Below are 17,774 nucleotides of genomic sequence, written 5' to 3' on the forward strand. Positions count from 1 at the left end.
GTGCGGGCACAGTCCAGCAAGGCGGATTTCCTTCGGGGTGGAGCGGCTCTCACTGGGGCGGCAGTTCGGCACTGGGCGGGCTGTACCACACGTACAGGGCGGCTGTGGTGCTGCGCGGCCTCGGAGCGGGGGCCACGGTGCGGTGCGCTTCAGTACGCTCCTGGCGTAACGACTCGTACCTGTGCAGCTTGGGGCAGCCGCCTGGCAATTAGGTCCGTAGTATGGGCCGTACGGGGCAGACAATAGGCAACACAATTCCAGGCAGTACGAGAGTACGGGGCAGCCAAGTAAGGCAGTACGTCTTCCAGGCAGCTCAACTTGCGGTGCGGAAGGGTACGCTTCAGGCGTACGCACCGTACTGCTTCGGGGCAGTTATCGTTGCGAGTCTCCTAAAACCTGTGGGAGGAAAGCTGCGTGCCTGGGCTAAGTCCGTGGCATAGCACACAAATAAAACAAGTTGTCGTTGTCGACTGAAAGCACAGCGGGCCCTACACGGGCATGTACAGACAACAGAAAAAAAACAAAAAAACTTAAAACAAAAGACAACATGAGACGGGGCATTGGAAATAACAACAAATTCAAACTCGCCAACCACTTCGGCCAAAGGCTTTTCCAAAATGACGAAAACATCACGGGACAAAAAAAAATAAAAATACACGCCCACAGCCACATGACGTCAGAAAAGAGGCAGGATGAGAAAAACCTCGCCGAAATGCCCACGAATCGCCTCGAACGATGACAGGCAGATCTCACTTCCAATGGCTAGCCTCCATTTTTGGAGGTAGCCAATGGGAGAGTGAGGCGGTGCCCAAGCCACAATACTCTAACAAAAGATTTCGACCTGCGCCGAAAAGCTGCGCGGCGCAGCTTTTCGCCAGGTCGAAACCTAAAAACGGAGACAATTGTGTATAACGTGTAAATATTTGACGCCGTCGTACGATGCCATGTTCACACCAGTCAGAGCATGTGAGTGAGACACAGGATAACAAGCGAGCATCAAAACAGCTCCCAAAGCTTCCACGTGACTCCAAAGAGACGTACATATACTTTCAGTGAGCAAACCCAGTAAGCTGTGCAGCTCGAGCTGCTGTGGGCTGGGCAGTGTCTGGAGTCTTATCCCTAGCACACCCAAGTTTTTAACAGGTCGTTAAAGACCATTTGCATATTTATATGCCTTTGTAAACTGGTTACAGAGGCTTTGTTTTTTTCTGGTTCAAGTAACCCCTGTGCCCCCACTCTGCCTATTCCTTACATTTAAACAACTTTATCACACAGCAGCTGTGAATAAAACTCCAGGAAGTAAAGAATGTCACAGGTCAACCACAAATGAAATTAACCATGAACAGAAAAAACATTCATACATCTCAAAAGGTTTTTTTTCTGTACACCAAGGGGTGGATTTTCAAGCCCCTTGCGCCACTTTTGCGTCTCTTTTCCCATGTTAAAAGTGGCGCAAGGGGCTTGTTAATCTGCTCCAAAATGTTTTTCACTTTTGCCGATTTCTATTATAAGAATAATTTATCTTATAAAAACATTATATACAAGTCCTATTGGATCTCGGCACTTGTGAGAATTTGGTCCTGTGAATGTGTTGGAGTTGTAAAAAATGTAAAGCACTTTATGGCAGATTTACAACAAGTAACAAAGCATGGTGCAGCAAGTCATTTTGCTGCGCCGTGCTCTGTTAGTTTGAAAAGCACAGAGATGCGACACATTTACAAGAATATGTTGCATCTCTGTCCTTCCCCTGCTCTGGCGCACAAGCTTCAGCATGCGCCGGCGCAGCCCCCTTGCACCATGGTGCAAGGATGCCTGTGTTGTGGGGAGACTGTTTTTGTGCAGGAAGGGGCACCTTCCTGCACAAAAACAATCATTACAGGCATTTTCCTCTTTCAATGCCTGCTGTAGAATGCAGCACGCATTGAAAGAGGAAAAAATGAGGAGAAATGAAAACATTTCTCCTCGTTGCGCCTCGCTATGCCACCTCTAGGGTGGCATAGCATTCACACGCATCTCCAGATTTACGATTGCTCGTAAATATGGAGAGGTGTCTTGTTCAATAGGTGTTGCGTGGGAACACCCACAGCAACACCCACTGAACTCCCCTACCACGCACAGTGCTGCATGTGATGGGGCCATATTTACGAGGAGAGGAAAAGTCAAGTAGGGTGGCTTTTCCTCTCCTTGTAAATATGGAGGAGCCCCCTGCGCCACCACTACGTCACAAAAAGTGACGTAGTGGTGGCGCAGGGGGCTTGTAAATCTGCCCCTGAGTATGTAGGCTTAGGAAACCGTTTGTTAACCTGGCAGAGCCATGAATCCAGGCTTTTTGCCCACTGCTGCTCTGGGACCAAAACGTGTTGTGCTGCCTGGAGCAGAGCAAGAGTTTGATACATGTGCAGATTCTGCCTACAGGTTTGGAAATTTTTCTCATGAGGGGGTCCTCACACCTGAAAATGTCGACAGGGGGGTCTCTGCATCCAAAAGTTTGAAGACCTCTGCTCTAGGGCCGCTTATGGGAGGATAACCACACCAGGACGAAGTCCGAGCAGCTTGAGGCTTGCAGCGCCGGTAAAGCTTGCGGCCCAGGCCCTGTGATTAGGCAAGCAGGGAATAGGGAGGCACAGGAAGATATGGGGGTCGCATGTTGGAAATAGTACTTGCTTTGAGATGGGTCTTTATATAATGCTTTGGGCTGTTTACTGACATGACAATTTTGATGCTCATATTTACATATTGTGAAATCTGGTATTGGTGTTCGAGATACTCGGTAATGTAGGAACTGCCATGGCTGTATATGGATTTACATTCAGGGGCAATGCAGTCACTGATATGATAGTAGAACCAGGAATCCAGTGGATAACTCAATGGCTGATGCCTGCGCCTGTATAATACGCAAACAGCACCTGACTTGCACTCTCATCCACATTCCTTACACCCTTTATTAGCCTGACACGGGGAGATATCTTTTTTCACAAGGAACAATACTGACCTTGTTGCATCCTTGCTCATCCTTGATCCGCTGGTATTTTGAGAAGTGCTGTGGCATACCCGGGGGTACCTCTCGCAGGCTGGCAACCACACCAGAAGTGCTGCTTGACTGTGAACTGGCACAGGAGTCTTGAGATCAAATTTAAAGCTAAAGTTATTTCTTTCTGCATAGGACATTTACTCACTTGTGCACACTGCATTAAGATAGACATTGCACGTCTATTGTTTTTGTGCATCGCACAGAATACATGCATATACATGACTTTCTGCTTTGGAGTAATATTGCTCCTGAATATTCAGGCGCAAAGTAATGTTTTATGGGAAACAACCATTACAATGCAACTTTTACAACGCACTACCATTACAACGAAACTTTTACAACGCAAAAACCATTACAACGCATGTATTTACAACGCATGTTTTTACAACGCAGGTACCTTTACAACGCATACCATTACAACGTAAGTATTGGTAAGTATATAATTATATTTTAAATTTTATATGTTTGGGTTTTTTAAGGGGTATTTTTAGGGTTCAGGGTCAGTTTTCAATTTTTGGATAAAGGGGCATTTTTAGGGTTCAGGGTCAGTTTTCAGTTTTTGGGTAAAGGGGTATTTTTAGGGTTCATGGTCAGTTTTCAGTTTTTGGGTAAAGGGGTATTTTTAGGGTTCAGGGTCAGTTTTCAGTTTTTGGGTAAAGGGGTATTTTTAGGGTTCAGGGTCAGTTTTCAGTTTTTGGGTAAAGGGGCATTTTTAGGGTTCAGGGTCAGTTTTTAGTTTTTGGGTAAAGGGGTATTTTTAGGGTTCAGGGTCAGTTTTGGGTTTTTGGGTAAAAGGGTATTTTTAGGGTTCAGGGTCAGTTTTAAGTTTTTGGGGTACAGGGGTATTTTTAGGGTTCAGGGTCAGTTTTGGGTTTTTGGGGTACAGGGGTATTTTTAGGGTTCAGGGTCAGTTTTGGATTTTTGGGGTACAGGGGTATAATGTAAAAATAAAATAAAATTAAATTTAAATTAAATCAATTAAATAAAATTAAATTAAATTAAATTAAATTAAATTAAATTAAATTATATTATTTTCAATTATTTTAAATAAAAAAAAAATAATATATACTTACCAATACTTACGTTGTAATGGTATGCGTTGTAAAGGTACCTGCGTTGTAAAAACATGCGTTGTAAATACATGCGTTGTAAAAGTTTTTGCGTTGTAAAAAATTCGTTGTAATGGCATGCGTTGTAAAATTATGAGTTGTAACGTCATACATCCATGTTTTATTAGTGCGTGGGCGGAAATGCTTTCAAAAGGCTCTTAAGCCAAAACATTAGAAAAATTGGGCCGCAGAAGGCACATTGAGCCCATATAAAACAAAAAACATTTCCTTACGGCAGAGAACCTTCCCCCATAGCTCTAACCCGTCAGCTCTACCATCAAGCCCCAAAGAGAAGGGTGGAGTCCATTATTATGCTCCCTGACACAGGTTAGCGGGGGTCTGTATTTAACATTTTTGCCAGGGCTGGTTTCCATCTTAGTCTTGGCCTGCACATATTGTTCAGTATCCTTGTTTTTTCCAGTGCACTCTATTTCTTAGATTATCATAATGCAGGCGGGTGGACTTACAGGCCCACCCCTTGAGAAGCACTACTATGGGAACGGATCTGTTTTTGAATAAAAGTCTTTGATGAGCTGAGTATCCCAAGTATTGTAAGACTGTGTACGTGAAGTATTGTAAGTCTGTGTATGTGAAGAGGTACTGGCACTTGTAGTTTCATTCGAGGGGAAGACAAATTGTGGGCACTGGTAAAGGAGATAAGCTGTGTCCTCTTCTGAGGGTGGCCCCCATGTCATGATGTGACTGTGTGCACACTCCTATTACTTGGACAGAACCATCACTTTCCAGCATCGCTTCTGTCTCTTTTAGCTTGGAAGTGCCAGCACTTCCAGCAGTGCTCGAATGTGCACTTCACTGTGACGTTTCTAAACATTGCATGGGGCAGAACCAGAAGTTTTTGGGCCACTCCTTAGAAAGGTCGATATATGACCAGATTCGGACAGTGTGGGAACTTCTAGAAGGGTGGTCTTCCTTGAATGGGACAGGATCAGTACTTTTTAGCAACGCTGACAAAGCGATGGAATCTCTTTTAAATGAGACAAGACTTGCACTTCTCAGCAGATGGCTGCTCTTCAAACATGGCAGCACCCGAACTTCTCAGAAAAGGCTCCTCCTGTACCTTCCTGTTGTTTAATCCTAATTGAACTCCCCTGTTTTACACTCCTACACCAGTAAGTAAGTAAAAAGTGTATTTATTCCACAGTTACTTAAAACCATTTGCAAAGTAGCTAGAAAAGAAAGGAGGTGATTCAATAACAATTATAACTCTTTTCTTTTCATAGAAGAACATAAAAACAATATGGGCATAGTATAAAAGTTAAAGAGTTAATTAAGTTTAAAAAGACATTTATCACCGTAGTGTCCTTTCGTATATGCACATCGAGGTAATATATATGCAATTATCTGATTCATTGTCTTCGTCAAGTCTGGAACGAACGTCCTGCATGTAGCTCCCGATTCTGGCCAGATCAGTTGTTAATATGCAAGAGAATATGGCTGTAACTGCTTCTTTTGTTGTTCAAACACCTTTGCGTAGCCATATTGGCTTCAGTAGCTTCCGACGAGAATGCGAGAGCCGGGGAACATCCTTTTCAACGCGGATGTTACCCCTCAGTGCTTTTACGACGCGTCCTTTACAACGCAAGTCGTAACCACGACTTGCGCTGGAGGGTGCTAAAGGATAAAAGAATAGTATATTTACTATTCGAACACCTTTCCTACTATCCACAGGGACTGTGTTAGAATAGTAAATTATACTATTCACTATCCGCGCCCAACAACGCAAGTCGTTGTAACGACTTGCGTTGTTAAAGACGCGTTGTAAAGGCACGCGTTGAAACGGTACGCGTTGTACCGTCATACATCCGCGAGAGCCCCGTGCAGCAGCACATCAGATGTAGCAATGTTTCTGTTTTGAAGTTGCATATTCTGCAGCAGATTTTATTTTCCAAGGTTTTCCAGCCCGGATTTAGTTCTTTTATTGGGAGAGATACAAGTCTAGCCCATTGAATGTTTTTTAGGGCCTTTCTCCCCAGTGCTTGATCCAAATAAGGCTGGGATTTGTGGTCCTTGTCAGTTGTTATCACCCCAGATTGACCTCTTCCTTTTTTAAAGTTTGTTAAATCGATTTCTCTTGACAGTCGATAGCATTGTTTGTTTATTGCCTTTTTAATAATCGGGTAGGTTATGCCTTCCTGGCTCCAGTTTTGTGTTACCAAGTCCAATACTTCTACTGTTTCCTGCAGATAAGCTTGCCATGGGTTAGGTAAGCCATCATAAATGGGCTTCAGCCTGCTCTTCAAGCTCCCATCCAGCGCATTGAGTACTGAATAGTAGTATTTTGCATGGGTACCTAGGCATTCTTTGCTCTGGTGCACCAAACCGAATTCCAGGCAAATTCTGCTATTTCGGGTGTACATCGGTAGTTTGAAAATACGTTTATACGCCCATCATTGTGCTCATTTTTCTGGAGAAAGCCTGCTGGGCGTATCCTGCAACTTCCCTTATTTTTGATTGTAGCACCTTTCTGATTGGGATGGTGGTGGGGCTCTGCATTTTCTCTTGTAGCTTGCAAAAAGCGTATATTGTGGACTCCACTTTGGTTTTCATTTTTTGTAAATGCATAATAGCTTTTCCTGTGTCGCTCAACCAGCACCGAAGGTAGTTCTAAAACTTTGAGACGGTTATTGTATCTTTTCCCACATGCCATTTTAGGATATTTTTTAATACAGTTCCCAAAGATCAATAATTTGGTCTTATCCGGATTTATCATTAATTCATTGTTCAGGTTGTAATCATTTAGAACGTTGAGGCCCCTTTGTAAACCTATTTTCGTGTGATCCATCACCACTAGGTCATCCGCATATTGTAAAATTAGAATTTTGTTGACACCTATTTTTGGAACTAATAGGTTGGCCTTTTGACCCACGCCACGAGTCTGGCAACTTACCCTGTAATCAGCATTCGGTGAATAAGCCGGATAGGACTCTCCGCCAATAGGTTGGATCTTCCCTGAACATCGCAGCCGGCAGGCCGTTGGGTCCTGGTGCCCCATCTTTCCTTATCTTTTTGATCATTTTTTCAACGGCTCTTACGTCCTGGTCTTTGAACGTAGCTAGGCTTGTGGGGTTTGTGGGTTCCACATCGTTGTTTGTGCTTTCTACGTACACCATGGAACCTCCAGTGAACTCTTCCTTTTCCACGTATATTGTGTCCACATGTCTCACCCATGCGTCAGCATCTACGGCATTACTCCGGACTACTTTGTTGTTGTCCAATTCTGCTATATATTGCCAGAGTTGTCTTTGTTTGTGAGGTTTTGTTAATTCGTGGATTTTGATCCACTCTTCTTCAAGCCTCTTTTGCTTGATTGTCCAGAGCAGTTGTTTCTGTTCTTTGTGCAATTCATTATACTCATCTCGTGTATTTTTCGAGCCTGCGTTCTTATAAGCTCTTTTTTCCCTTTTTAAGTTGCGAGTTATATCAGTACATTTTTTGTTGTCATCTGTGGGTTGTGTAATGATCCTTTCCTTAGAATTGGGCTCAACTGTCTTCAGGCATGTTTTCAGGGCGTGTTCTTCGGTGCCTATTGATTGGGAGACCGTTATAATTCTTTCTCGTTCTTTGGTAGTAACATTGAGTTCTACCTGGTGTAATGCATGATCACTTGTGTCATCTGTATTGATTTCAAACTTTTCAATTTTGTAAGCAAGCTGATGGCATACAAAAATATAGTCAATTGTGGAGCAGCCCTTAAATGTGGCTCACCCTGGTTGTTTGGGTCTGAGGTTTTTTGTAGATACTCAGCTGAATTAAGTTCGTACTCTAGTAGGAAATTATTAAAAATTCTTTCGGCACAAGTTAGGTAATTCCTTTTACACTGCATTGTTCCTAAGTGATGTAAATTGAAATCACCCAGGAGTATTTTCGCTGATATCCGATATATACATAGAATTTCCTGTATTGTTGTGATCATAAATTTTGTGAACTTTAATTTCCATTGGGCTGATGTATTTAGATATACATTAATTACAAGGAACGAGACAAAGTTTTCCTTGTCGCTTTTTCCCTCCTTTAGCAATGCTTGTAGTGATGTATACTTGTCTGAAGTACCCATGGCAGCATCACTACGGGCTACTCACATCAAAGCAGACACAGCATCCGCACAGTAGTATTTTTCCCCCACAAACCGAGCAAGCACAGCACAGCACAGACATCGGCAGTGTAAACTTCACTCACAAGCACCAAGCACAGCAGAGGTGACAGCAATGCAGGAAAAAAAAACATTCTAGTACTGTCATGAGGATGAACATAGGACCCAACACACATCATACAACAAATGCGTCATCTTAGATAAAATTTGCCTTTCTGAAAAACAAACTTTCAACAGACTCTTTACAACCTTCACTGGCACATTGGTTGCAGTAGGAGCCAGTCATGCTGATTCTCTCATCTCTTGTCCCTTCAGCTGACCAGCCAGAGGGATCCTTGCAGAGGGGCGTCCAGGGCCTGCTACAGCCAGTCATGCTGCGTCTTTTCACCGGTAAGAAGCGAGCACGTCACAGGACCGCCAGCCCAGTGGGACTCTGAGTAACATGGCAAATGTGTTCACCTCAAAAGCTACGAGCAAGCATCCTTGATTGGCCAGGCAGCTCGAGTTTAGAAGCATGTCTTCAGAGAGCCCATATGGTACACAAGGTTTACCACTGCCTTTCCACAATTACTTCCTCTCAGATTACTGTTCATTTCAGTGAGGTTTGGAGTGATGTTAACAGTTCATGGTAGTATTGATAATCCGTGCATTTACTGTAGCTGTTTTGCATAGTGTCAAGAGAGGAAACTCTCTCCTGTGTTGGGGGAAGTTGTTCAGTCTGACTCATTTGAAAGAGACTTCCGGTATCAAGTGGAGTTTTAGCTAATCAGGAAGTAAGGCTCTGTGAAGTTCAAGGGGCCTTTGGTTGTCCACACACGCGGGCCTGTGTGCCCTTTGTTTCCTCGCTCTGCCCATGGCCAGGCATTTTATGTGTTTTTAACCTATCTGTATCTCACAATATGCAACAGGAAGCAATGATTAACACAGCGGACGCGGTGGATTATGTTTCACGACCGAGTGAGCCCTGTGTTAATGCGGCCAACCCGTCCTTCACTCCATTTCACCAGCATGGGTGTCACATCTGTGAACATGCGAGAAGTGTTGTCATTGTGAGATGTGAATTCTTCTAATGCACGCTTCCAGGGTTGCAGATGCAGACAGGCACACAGAGCGCTTGGGAGGTTTCTTGCAGATCTGTGTCTGTAAAAGGCAGGCAGCTTCTGTGGCTGCTAAATTATTGAAAAGTTAGACACATAGTCTGACATATGGCTGAATCCTCCGACTTCTGTAGGAAGTACTAAATCCAGATACCACCATAGTAGGAGACATACCACTAATGTTTTCTCCTCCAGAATCAACACTTCTTCCAGAAATCTGAGGACTGTCCATTACCACGCAACTCTAAATCAGGTGTCATGTGTGCAAACATACATCTGTGTGCTCATCTGGACAAAAGCTGACTTCTCACCAAGCACAGATAGGGTACAGCAGGCTGAGAACAGCTTATATTAAATATTGTGGGTAGCATGCATGAGCAAGGCCTTGCAAGAAATACAGCTGAGAACGAGTGGAAAGGGGGTAAGCAGGAATCTGGCATAGTCCGTTACAGTCTTTTCAAGTGAGTCCTTACGTTGTCAAATGAGGGTGCTGTGCTCAGAATTGAGGAGTCAGTGGTTAGTTGGTTAACTTCAATATCCTAGTACACCACTCATGGCTCAGAGGTCATCAGGTTGTTTAAGGAATGCATGTTCTTGCAACAGGAAACCACTGTTCAGATGTCAACTCTTACTGAGTATGACACGGAGAGTATATTATGTGTGGAAAATGACAAAATGTATATCTACATAAGCGGCGTTCATTTGTGTTCACCCTCGCCACTGTTGAAGGTAAAGAAAGTCACGAAACAGTGGCCCCGCCATCTTGTTCCCTTTTAGGCTCCATCACGAACATAGATAGTAGCCATCTTTGTGTCATGACCTCTCTGCCCATTGCCGATAGCCATCATCTCTCTCTCTCTCTCTCTCTCTCTCTCTCTCTCTCTGCAGCCCCGCAAGCACCCCGCGCCCCGACAGCCCCCGGTCTCTCCTGTTCGGGCCATAAACGCACCGCTAAACACGACCTTGTCACCACTCTGGACCCCTGCCCCCTCGCTCTTTCATTCTACTCATAGAACGGGCCCTTTTGGTAACCTCTTCCTCCCTGCCCGATTGCCCGGCCTGATCCCAGGCCATCACCTAGCCCAACAGATGCAGTTTATTGCTTCCTACAGTAGGACCTCGCCTCACATCAGAGGAGCGCTGATTAATCAAGGCCTTCACACCCCTAGACCTGACCGACACCCCCGCATCCCTCCCAGGAACACCCTTCCTCTCTTCTGATGCTCCCCCCCCCCCCCGGCTACACCTGGCCTCTCGACCCAGTCCCACATCATAAAACTAGGTCTCGTGAATGTACCCCTCCGGCCCCGCATAGCGAAACATGACCTTATCGCCCGCCCAACCTTAGTTCTGACCACCCCCTCCTGCCCTCGTGCCCTGTTGGAATGTCCGGCTGCAGATTATAATCACATGTCACATTTGGGAGGGGAAGACAACATCAGAGCGGTCAGTATGGGAATGGGCCTGGAGCTGGGGTCCCAAACATGCCCTTTTTGTACTTCAAAGTGTCTTTATTGCAATAAGGAATGTTTGTACATCATAAACCTGTGTATAAAAGACGGAGCCGTAGAGAAACTTGAGAGAGCACCTCGAGAAGATACCTTGTTGTCTGATTTGACGTGTTCTGTTCCGTCGGAAATAAACTCCTGTTTCCTGCCTTCCAGTCTCCAGCGCCTGCCTCTTTATTTGGGTAATCGTGAGTTGGGTGAGAAGCAGCTAACGCCGGGCAAACCTAGAAAAGGGGTAAATGACCTGATCTGCCTGAACCCTTTTTCATCAATTGGCGTCACAAACGTGGGGCCCATCAGCGACACGTGGATCCAGTGAGAGAGGTCCCAACGACAGAGTGAACGACTGCAACGATCGGGAAGAGCTCCTGCCCGATAGACCCTTGTCTGGCAGCCGATCATCCGAACTTCACCGGTTCCGAACAGACCTCTCTCGAGTGATCTACGGTCCTGACTGGGAACCATCAGGAGTGCCACAGCAATTACGGAGAATAGAGGACGATCGGGCGCTGGAAACGGAAGACGAGAAACCGTCCATACGGTCCGGGTAAGGTCGTGGAAACACGACAAATTGCGAATTGATTGTTTGATTGTCATTGGAAAATACTAGTATTACGCATTTTGATTGTTTTGTCCTGAGAGATTCTCTGTCTACAAACGGGGAAGGATAGGAGTATTCTCCCTTTGCAGATAGTGAAGGGTGGGTAGCGCAGGCTTTTGCCCCCGTTGTAACCCGTCGCGCCTACTTCCCTCTCCATTTGATTGATTGTTATCCAAGCATTTATTGCTTTGGAATTGGTTCTTTTTGGATCATTCTCTATTTGCAAACAAGCACAGGGCCGCCATACTCTGTTTAGTCTTTGCAGATAGTGAAGGATAGGTAACGCAGGCTTTTGCCCCCGGTGTAATCCGTCGTGCCTATTTGTATCCCCCACTGATTGATTGTTTGACCGGACCTTGATCGTTCGGAATTGGTTCTTGGAAAGGATCTTCTCTGCCTACAAACAGAGAGGAACAGGAAGATCTCTCTCTTTGCAGATAGTGAAGGGTAGGTAGTGCAGGCTTTTGCCCCCGTTGTAACCCGTCGCGCCTATTTTATTCCTCATTTGATTGATTGATTGTTTGTCCGAACTTGACTGTTTGGAATTGGTTCTCTCTTTGGGTATTCCCTATTTGCGAATACTGTAGAATAGCAATATTCTACCTAGTCTCCGCAAAGTAGTGAAGGATAGGTAGTGCTGACTTTTGTCCCCGTTGTAACCCGTCATGCCTATCTCCCCCCCATTGCTCAGTAGTTGGTTCAGCCCGGACCATTTATTAAAGGTAGACCATCTGGCTCCACCGGAGGACACCCCTAATAAAAAGGACATATATAAAGAAAATGCGGATTAGCCGCGGTATCGTGCTAGCAAATAAAAGAACATAAGAATCATTAGGAAAAACAAAAGGAATCGAGTAAAGTCAGTAGGCCACTGATGAGATCTCTTTTCAACCTTACTGAAATGGAAACATTAGGAACAACCCCTCAGGAAGTATGAAACTAGTGAGGAAAGCCGAACTCAACGCCATGATGACTGCGAGACAGCTCGGCTCCACCGACCACCCCGCCCAATTAACGACAAACCCTAGGCAAATATTAGAAATATACAACACTATAGCAAAGTAACAGGTTAAAACGTTTTTATTTTGAACAAAAATATATTAAACAACTATTTACACGGCAAACGGCTGCAACAACAAACCCACAATGCATTTCGCCGTCTGCTTGACGCCGTTCCTGTCCCTCCTTCCCCAAAGTAGCATTGTCGGGCTACTTTGGGCTACTTTCTAGTAGGTTTTTGGGCGTCAGAAAGTCTACAAAAGCCGGCGGCGGCGGCCTGGGGTGGAGAACCATTACGCGAATAGTCCGGAGGCGACACAACGCGCCAAGGCCTGTCCCCAGGATGAACCAAGGGACCCGCTCCTGTGGCCTGGGGTGGAGAAGCGGCTGGCCGCCCCTCGGCCGGAGAGGTCGTGGGGTGAATGGCCCGGCCCGGAATGAACTCGTCCTCCCATTCCCTTCTTCTCCTGACGCCTTGCAGGCCACGGGGGGGGAATGTCTTGCATATGCCTCCGACCCCCCCCCTCTTCTTCATCGCCTGGTCCGGCCATAACAAATGTCAGCGAGACGCCGTGGGGTGCACTGGGAGGGAGAGGCGGCGCGGACGAGCCTCTCCCGCCTCCCCAGGTGGAGGCCCCTCAGCTGCACCCCCAACGCTCCACGCACCCGGCAAAGGGCTCGTCCACTGTGGCGGTGCTACGACGCCTCACTCAACAGGCTGGAGTCCGTCTGCTCATTTGAACCAGTGACTGCCGGTAGCTGCAGAACTCCTAAAAATGGCGGTCGACCTTGCAGGAACGAACCTGACGTGCAAGGATGGCCTGGTCGCTGGCCAGCTAGAAAAACGAGTCCTCCGTTCAGAAACATTCTCCTCAGCTTTGAAGATTCTACGAGAGTTGCGGAGGGCCCTCGACCTCCGCGGGCCCCGACCGCCCCCCGATGGGAAATGACTGCCATGATTGCCCGCAGAACGACCAAGACGAAGCCACGGGATGTCGGCGCCCGTATGCTGGCGCCAGCCTCAGTTTTGAATGACCCAAGATACTGCAGACTACCGATTTGATCAGTTCCGGTGGAACATCAGTATGACCCGGTAGGAAAGATTGTTGCCCCTCCCTTTTCTTTGATTGATGGTTCATGTCACCGGTCCCTTCTGTTGCCCCTTAACGCAACTTCTGGACTGCCGAAAAGAAGTTCTGGTCCAACCACGAGTTGGTAGAGACAGTTTGACTATACTTGGACCCGCCTGACCCCACCCAAAATGGCGCCGGTACAAACGAAACTCACAATTCCCCGTTGTGTTTCGGATGCTCAGACTCGATATCGTGAGATATGTATGCAGTTTTGAAGCACATGGCGGGAGGGGATGAGTATTGCTCGAACATTCGAACAGTGAATTTGATATTAAGTTCTGACGCATCATTGATTACAGTATTATTGAAAGTTCGAATCTTTTTGACACTGATGGTACTTACCCACAATGAATTTTCGATATGATTTTATTGCACTTATCGTACCTTGATGAAATAAAACAACCACCGACTCGGTTATGTTTTCCGCAGATAAATATGCCCTCATGTACAGTTCCAGTCTGCTCCGTGGCTGGCCCACGTGGTTGTAGGCCTGCATTTGTACGTCAACATTTTTTAAATAAAGATTTTGTGACAACAAATACAGTCGTAGCTTTTGGATTGGTAAGTTTTGAATACATAGCCCTTGTTTCCGATCTACGTAAAATATAGGCGAAATAAAGCAAGTCGATTACTGAAAGGTTAAAAAGCAAAGTACCTAGGAATATTGAAAATGTGAACGATCCAAGTTGTTGCGTGTGTTTTTTACTTTTGTGCAACCTAAGGCAATCGATAAAGGTCCCGATGTTCTGTTTTACTTTGTATGCCACATATCTCAGGGAAATTGTTTCAGATGCCCCTAAACCAGACCCGGTACCACTGTAGACCACCCCGACTCCTCGAAGAAGAACACGAGTTCACCCACTTTACCCTGATTGCCCTTTTGTTTCGACCCCCCCCCCCACACAAGATCTGCAATACCACACGTGGGCGATCTATGCAATGTGCAGTCCATAAATGATTATGCCTCCCGCACCACCAGTCCCACGGAGCTTAAAACGCCGAGATGGAAGGGACTGCACCCCGCGGAGATAGGTCGAAATACGTAGTAAGTAAAAAGCCTTTTAGGTTTATGCGCGCGAATGTGTCTTTAAACGCCGCCCCCACCCCTTCTTCTTCCCCTTCTTTCTGCAGGTCGCATCAGAACATCGACTAAAGTGTGGAGAAGACCTAAGCAACGCGGATTTGGGTGATATGAATGCATGTGTGTATGACCGAATGTGTGTAACTCGACTGGATATACGTTGCACGCGTTGACCTGATAAGAGAGATGTCTTTGTACGACTTGAGTGATGATTGGACGGCCGATGGAATGGGGAAAAAGGGGGTCTGAACATAGCACCTATACACGATGAACAGACATAGATATAATGCACCCTTACTTAGAAACGACCATCTCTCTAATAATGCAACCAAGAATGACGTGCACCTACGAGTAGATTCTTACGCCATGAAACTCGAAGTTGCCCATTGTTCCCCCAACTAACACCCTCCGTTGCCTTGGCCTGGATACCCGTCCGCTAAAAATGATTCAAAGATCCCACCGTAAGTACTAGCCCGACCAGGATAGTTCCCGAACAATTGACGAAAGTATAAGTATTTGCAACAGAGACGAACAGCAAAAGACAGCCAGGCGAATTAAATAGGAAACTAAGGATGCGCAGCATGCAGGAGGAAATGTCTTTGGCCAAGTACTGTTCTATGTTTTGTCTTGAATTCTGTATGTAAATGCATGTACCCCCCCCTCGCCTGAATTCATGTATACGTGGTATATGGATTTACGTTGTCCCTCAGTCTGTGTTTCTATATAATATGACCCCTACTGTTTTGTGTTTTGTGCGCATCAAAATGGCCTATTATTGTACACGTTTCTCTCTCTCGTCCTTTCCCTTCATGTTGTACGTGTACCGAATAGTTCATTTAAAATGCGAACGACCCCTGCTCCCTCTTCCTCTGTGTGGTAATGTTGTGCCCCGCTGGCACGAGCCTAATTGGTTTTTCGAACACAAAGGTGATCGACAAAATTGCCAGAAACTAAAACAATTGTGATTTGCCATGTTACTACCTCTCCTTTTCTGTAAAAATGACAGAACTCGAATTGGCTATAAGGAAAGGACAGGTAAGACGACTGATGTCCCCCTAATCTGGCCCTTTTTATAGGAGGACTATGCGTCAGTGGCCTTCTGCTCTCAGCTCGTTAGAAACACAATCTCCTAGGCCCAGATTGCCCCACCCCTCCGCACCCAAGTACGGATGTCCAAAACGTCCCCGTTCCCCCCGCTTGACCCCAGCTCCGTAAACTCGAGGTATAACTGATGACCCTGCTTAACTGTTGCTCCCCGAGAAAAGAGTGTTTAGCCTCTACCCCTCTCTCATGATGATAAAAGACTGCCAGGGCTAGGGTCAGAAAGCCACATGCGACATGAATGAACGCCAAATAGACCTAGTTCAAAATCAGTAGACACGCCTGTATACATACTCCACAGTGATAACTTCTGACCGTGACCGATGAAACGTACCCCCAGCTACCTAGATCTGGGACGGAATTGAAATGTATAAATGCCTTCTCTTGCCAGTTCGCTAAAACCTGTTTTGTACCCATTCAAGGATACACAGCCACCGGAGGAGAGGGGCTGGACGTGACGCACAGCCTGGCCACAGATCGTGAGGCGCGTGTGACCTCGACCTAAGATGGAGCCGCAGAGCAACGGGGCGCGGGACGATGCACCACTCTCAAACGCAGAAAACGAAGGAATGGGGGGCTGCCTTGAAGCCCTCTACTTGTTGACCCACGCGTGCCAGAAGTCCCCGCCCCTATGAGCCCGATTGATGGACCTGCCTGCGCATCACCCTTTTGCTCCCCTGGTCCGTCTCAAAGATCCGGTCCCACTCCGCCCTCTCCTCCCTCGATTATCCGACAAAACCCCTTCTATCCTTTCCACGTGGATTCTGACTCCGAGAAAGAAATGCAGGTGCCCAGCATAAGGCACCCTTAAGAGAGATTAGCTAGGAAACAGGACTGTGGCCTAACGGCAAAGGACAGATCACACCCTGCGACGTGTAAAGAAGGACCCCAGCTGGACCTATAGCTCCACCGCCGGTGCTCAACAGCGCCAACGGAAGAAAACGAACTACCAGAACCTACCAGTGATGACTCGCTACTAATAAAGACACTGTGGCGAAGACCCCCCTTTTTCGGAACTTTCTACACCCCTTGACTAATTGCTTGTATTGGACTAAATTCCTCCCTCAATCACTTTTGCCTGTAAAATGTTTCATCGGTCACTTTTAAGTACGACAAATGTAAATTTATATGTATTCCACCTCGTATGTTGCATCAACTACACACGGTTATATGTAAGTCTACCAATATTGACAAACGCTATTTCATTGACTAAACACGACTATATGTATGATAAACACGGAAATGATCTATCTTATGTAAAAAGCGGCGAAAATGACAAAATGTATATGTACATAAGCGGCGTTCATTTGTGTTCACCCTCACCACTGTTGAAGGTAAAGAAAGTCACGAAACAGTGGCCCCGCCATCTTGTTCCCTTTTAGGCTCCATCACGAACATAGATAGTAGCCATCTTTGTGTCATGACCTCTCTGCCCATTGCCGATAGCCATCATCTCTCTCTCTCTCTCGCTCTCTCTCTCTCTCTCTCCAGCCCCGCAAGCACCCCGCGCCCCGACAGCCCCCGGTCTCTCCTGTTCGGGCCATAAACGCACCGCTAAACATGACCTTGTCACCACTCTGGACCCCTGCCCCCTCGCTCTTTCATTCTACTCATAGAACGGGCCCTTTTGGTAACCTCTTCCTCCCTGCCCGATTGCCCGGCCTGATCCCAGGCCATCACCTAGCCCAACAGATGCAGTTTATTGCTTCCTACAGTAGGACCTCGCCTCACATCAGAGGAGCGCTGATTAATCAAGGCCTTCACACCCCTAGACCTGACCGACACCCCCGCATCCCTCCCAGGAACACCCTTCCTCTCTTCTGATGCCCCTCCCCCCCGGCTACACCTGGCCTCTCGACCCAGTCCCACATCTTAAAACTAGGTCTCGTGGATGTACCCCTCCGGCCCCGCATAGCGAAACATGATCTTATCGCCCGCCCAACCTTAGTTCTGACCACCCCCTCCTGCCCTCGTGCCCTGTTGGAATGTCCGGCTGCAGGTTA

General features: G+C 46.5%; 1 protein-coding gene across 1 annotated transcript in view; it reads left to right on the forward strand.

Annotated features, from left to right (window-relative positions):
• Nucleotides 1-17,774, forward strand: part of LOC144824529 (uncharacterized) — a 635,171-nt gene that overhangs the window by 352,470 nt on the left and 264,927 nt on the right. Inside the window, exon 8 of the mRNA XM_078683590.1 lies at nt 8,567-8,641. Within this exon, the coding sequence (XP_078539716.1) occupies nt 8,567-8,641 (75 nt within the window). The remainder of the gene's footprint in view (nt 1-8,566; nt 8,642-17,774) is intronic.

This window comes from Lissotriton helveticus, chromosome 3_1, assembly GCF_964261635.1.
Source record: "Lissotriton helveticus chromosome 3_1, aLisHel1.1, whole genome shotgun sequence".
NCBI classification, from domain to species: domain Eukaryota; kingdom Metazoa; phylum Chordata; class Amphibia; order Caudata; family Salamandridae; genus Lissotriton; species Lissotriton helveticus.